This window comes from Sinocyclocheilus anshuiensis, unplaced genomic scaffold (genome assembly GCF_001515605.1).
Source record: "Sinocyclocheilus anshuiensis isolate Anshui unplaced genomic scaffold, SAMN03320099.WGS_v1.1 scaffold223, whole genome shotgun sequence".
Classification (NCBI taxonomy): Eukaryota; Metazoa; Chordata; class Actinopteri; order Cypriniformes; family Cyprinidae; genus Sinocyclocheilus; species Sinocyclocheilus anshuiensis.
In genome coordinates, this window is record NW_015548214.1 from 1,540,432 (window position 1) to 1,544,594 (window position 4,163).

Below are 4,163 nucleotides of genomic sequence, written 5' to 3' on the forward strand. Positions count from 1 at the left end.
TACACGATATATATATATATATATATATATATATATATATAAACCGGCTGAAATGTTTTGAAATCACTTGTACCCTACCTGATCGAAAAAAGTCTTTCACTCTGTCGGTGTCAATTTGAGTCTTGTTAAAGTTTTAAATCCCTGCCGCCAAAATGCTCCTCTGTCGGTCACAGATTATGGAAAGTGAAACTTAAATCTATAGGGGTGGTTGGATTTATTCTCGCACGTTAAAATATTTATTTGAAGCTTCTTTTTTTTCAGATTCTTATTTACAGCAATATTTTAATAGGCTGTATATTAACTTATTGGGAGAAAACCGGTAGTTCTATGTGAAATCAGACATTTGAGCACCCCCATATAGCCAAAATGGCATGATCATAACACCCCCCGAATATTCGACTGTGAGATTGGTAGTCGAATCAGGCTCCTCCTATCGAAGCATCGAATCTTCGACTATTCGGGGTCATCCCTAATATTTACCATTTAAACATGTAAGCATAAAAGGCACAATAAACAGTAATAAACAGGGCTTAACAATAACTATGGCCTGGGGCCAGTGTGGGAGTTTTGGACCAGCTGAAGAAACTATTAGTTGCCCTTTTATGCCAGTGAATTACCACTGGGAGTTCCCAAGAGTGTAGCATAGGCATACATGTGCCTTTTTATCAACCAAGGGCAGCTGATCTTGCAGAAAAGCACCGTGTCATTCAGTGTGGCAAAATGAGCGCCTTTTCTCCCCCCCCAAACACTGTTGTTCAAATCTTCAATTAGATTTACTCACCAGGACCTGTATGCCCTCCTTCTCCACTGGTGCTTTGTCATAAGTTGCTTCACATACTCTCACCAGTGTGTTCACCCCAAACTTCTTCAGCTCCTAAGAAGGGAGGCAGAGTGAAACGTGAGAGAGAGAATATTTGGGTTTCCCCTTTCAAGCTCATTCACAAAAGGAGGATCTAGATGGCTCTCTTACCTCAGTGAACTTGTTGAGAGTGGAGTTGGTGGGGTTGTGTGTGATGAGGAATCTCATGCAGTCATAGGAAATCTCAACAGCGGCAGGGCGGTTCATGTTGGCAAGACGTCTTTAAAACAATTACAATGAAGTACTTATAATTCCTGTTCCTTTGTTTCTTTAAAAAAATCTTTGGCTCAGTTTTCAGCAGTATGAAAAATAAATACAGACAAAAAAATATATAGTGGGTGCAATGGCGGGTGGACACTAGACTACTAGAAGTACAAACAAAAGTCAAAAGGAGGGTGATCTAGTCCATGATGTTTAAAGGATGTATAAAAAAGGGATGAGAAACTTGAAAGGAAAACTAAAGAAAAAAGGAGACTATCCCTCAGTCATCCAATTGAGACAATTGAGATTACCCCATTCAGGAGAAGAGTTTCTGATTGGCTACAGGGAGAAAAAGCTGTAGGGAGGAAGTGAGGTGGACGTGTTTGAGGACTACACGGGATCCCAAAAGGGTATAGAAGAGACAGACTGGGCCCAGTGTGCTGGCTGTCAAGGAGGCTTCTGGGTAGCGTAGTCCCACGGGTGGCTAACAATTCACTTGTCCACAAAGGTGAGGTGCTGAGCCTGGCAGAACTCTCCGCAGATGGTCACAAACGCCATATATGTGTGATCCAAATCAACACAGAAATGCTGGAGAGAGGGAGAAAGAAGATACAGTTAGAGCAGAACGAAAATATTGAATGAACAGTCATTTAGACATCCTTTTAAATCTCTATAAACACCTTAAGAGTACTACTGCTCAGCTCTGACTGATGATCCATCCTTGCTGCTGTGTAAGACAATGACTCGTCTCATTGAGAAAGGCAATTTGAAGCAGGCAGGTGATAACAGCAAGTCTAGGACATCAAGACACCTATGTCATGATGCAGCACAAAGTACAATGTCTTGGGTCATGCAAATGCCACATTTGCCTCTTATTGTCATGCAGTCCCTCTCAAATCAAAAGCAGTGCACACTGGAGAAAAACAGAATGGTAGAGCAAAAGAGAAAGGCTGACATGAAAAAAGGCTCAAAAGGGACAATACAATGAGGGCTTGTTCCTGAGTTTCTGAAAACTCAAAAGCAGTCGCAAGGATTAAAGTCAGGCAAAGCTTCAAACAGCCTCAACTGTTTCACAGTCCCACGCTTCTCTACCCCCATCCATTCTGAAAGGACACCCATCAAAGTAACCAAGTCATCTTGGCTCCCTGTTCTGTAACAGATTGAATAACCACATTAAGAAAAAAAAAACAGGACACAATGCGAGTCTTCACGGTACGAGACTTGGACATGTCGAGACAGACATGGAAAAAAAAAAAAAAGGAGCATCAGAAGACTTGGACTGTCAACAAGTTGCAATTCTCAGTAGGGAAAGAGGCAGTCTCGAATGCTAGATCCAACAGATGAGGCTAAATAGACAAAAAGAGAAGAAAGTGGCCTCTTCAAAAGAGAAAAAGCAGCAAGACTAGGAATGTGATTATCTTATCAAAAGAGGACCAGAACTAAAAAGCTCACTCAGGACTAGAACACCACAAGTGCTTTTTTAAAACATTCCACAGGAGCCTGAAGGTACACCAATGATTCAGACAGGATAATTGAGCTGGACAAGAAAGCACAACCACACAAAGGAATAGGACTGGTGGAAAGAGATGCTACTGTGACGCTGAGGTGCAAATGAGACAATGACCCCGTTTACACCTGATATTAATTATCAGATCAGTCTTGGTTGATCTGACCATAGCGTTTATATCTAGTATTAACATGTCTCCTGTGAAGTCTGTGTCGTAGACAAAGTTTGGGAGTCTTTCAACTGATTTGAAAAACAGGATTAATAAGAAACAGCTCTCAGTTTGACCTGCTGCTTTATTAAATGTTTGATATTTATATATTAAATTATCTGATATAAATTAACGAATAATAAATAATAGCAGGAAAAGTATTGCTAGAAAAAAAAGCATTGCTACTGTATGTAGTAACCACTTACAGATTACAGAACTCAGTATGTCAAACTGTAAAAAATGTTTTGGGAAAAACAGTTTTGCAGTGCAGTCCTCTTCTTTACATTGTAACATGCATAATAATTTTGTGAAGTTACAGTATTGTCCCATGACCCTTCAGAAATCATTCTGATTTGATGCTCAAGAAACATGTCTTAATATTATAAATGGTAAAAATCTGTTGTGCTGCTCAATTTTTGTGAAATCCATTATTTGTTTTCATGATTTATTAACAGCATTTATTTTAAAATAGAAATCATTTGTAATATTACAAATGGCTTTACTGTTACTTTTGATCAATTTAATGCAATGTAATGTATTTAAAGCACACACAAAACTACAAATGTCAGGCTGCACACTGTTGCTTCCAAATATGCAGTTATTTTATTTAAGAATTATTTTATATTTTAAAGCCTTTGTTTTAGTGTGGATTGATAGGTGGGTGGATTGTTTATTAGTAGGGGTGTAGGCATGGGACGATAATTGGTTTCAAGGTATACCGCGGTTTGGAAAAGTCACGGTTTCAAAACCACTAATTTTCCATTATACCGTTCCTGCGGTATGCGCAGTTTTTTTACGTGTCGTCAAAGACAGAAAGTGCAGGACTCCCTCAGTTGTGTGCAGCGAAGAGCGTAGCGAGTCACACGACCCCTCCCCCTCCGGTTGGTGAGAGCAGAGTCACCTGTGTGTAGGATGGCCGAAGGAGATGAATCCCTGGAACTTTTTCCCCTGTCGAAAAAGACGAAGTCTGTCGTATGGGAATTTTTCGGGTAACGTAGACTAACCATGTTCCGTACACAATGATGTTCCGTACAGATGACGTTTTAGCGCCGATCGCTAAATAAATACTTCCAAGTCGAACATAAACTATATATCTGTGTCATCTTCGGTTTTCTCCCTCTTTCACCCCCGATCAAGACAGAGACCCACCCGCCGTTTGTTTCAGTGTTGAAATAAATACTATTTGGCTTGCTACCGAGGCAGATAACATGGCTAATTAACTAGCTAATGTCAACTAGTTTCCTCCCTCACATTACTTCACAGTGAGGAATAGCAGTCTAAAGTATGTACTGTAGCCTACTTTTCTGCGATTTAGTACAATAATTAAATTTAGCTGATATCACGTCTATACTTTTAAGCCTCCTGCCATTGTTTACATCTGTTCAAAA

At 39.8% G+C, this 4,163-nt stretch overlaps 1 protein-coding gene across 1 annotated transcript in view; it reads right to left on the reverse strand.

Moving 5' to 3' along the window:
* Window positions 1–4,163, reverse strand: part of LOC107653869 (protein tyrosine phosphatase type IVA 2-like) — a 45,412-nt gene that overhangs the window by 8,874 nt on the left and 32,375 nt on the right. Inside the window, exons 2-4 of the mRNA XM_016440737.1 lie at window positions 1,372–1,648; window positions 971–1,079; window positions 782–874 (exon numbers count right to left, since the gene is read on the reverse strand). Coding sequence (XP_016296223.1) covers window positions 782–874; window positions 971–1,079; window positions 1,372–1,376 — 207 coding nt within the window. The 5' untranslated portion in view covers window positions 1,377–1,648. The remainder of the gene's footprint in view (window positions 1–781; window positions 875–970; window positions 1,080–1,371; window positions 1,649–4,163) is intronic.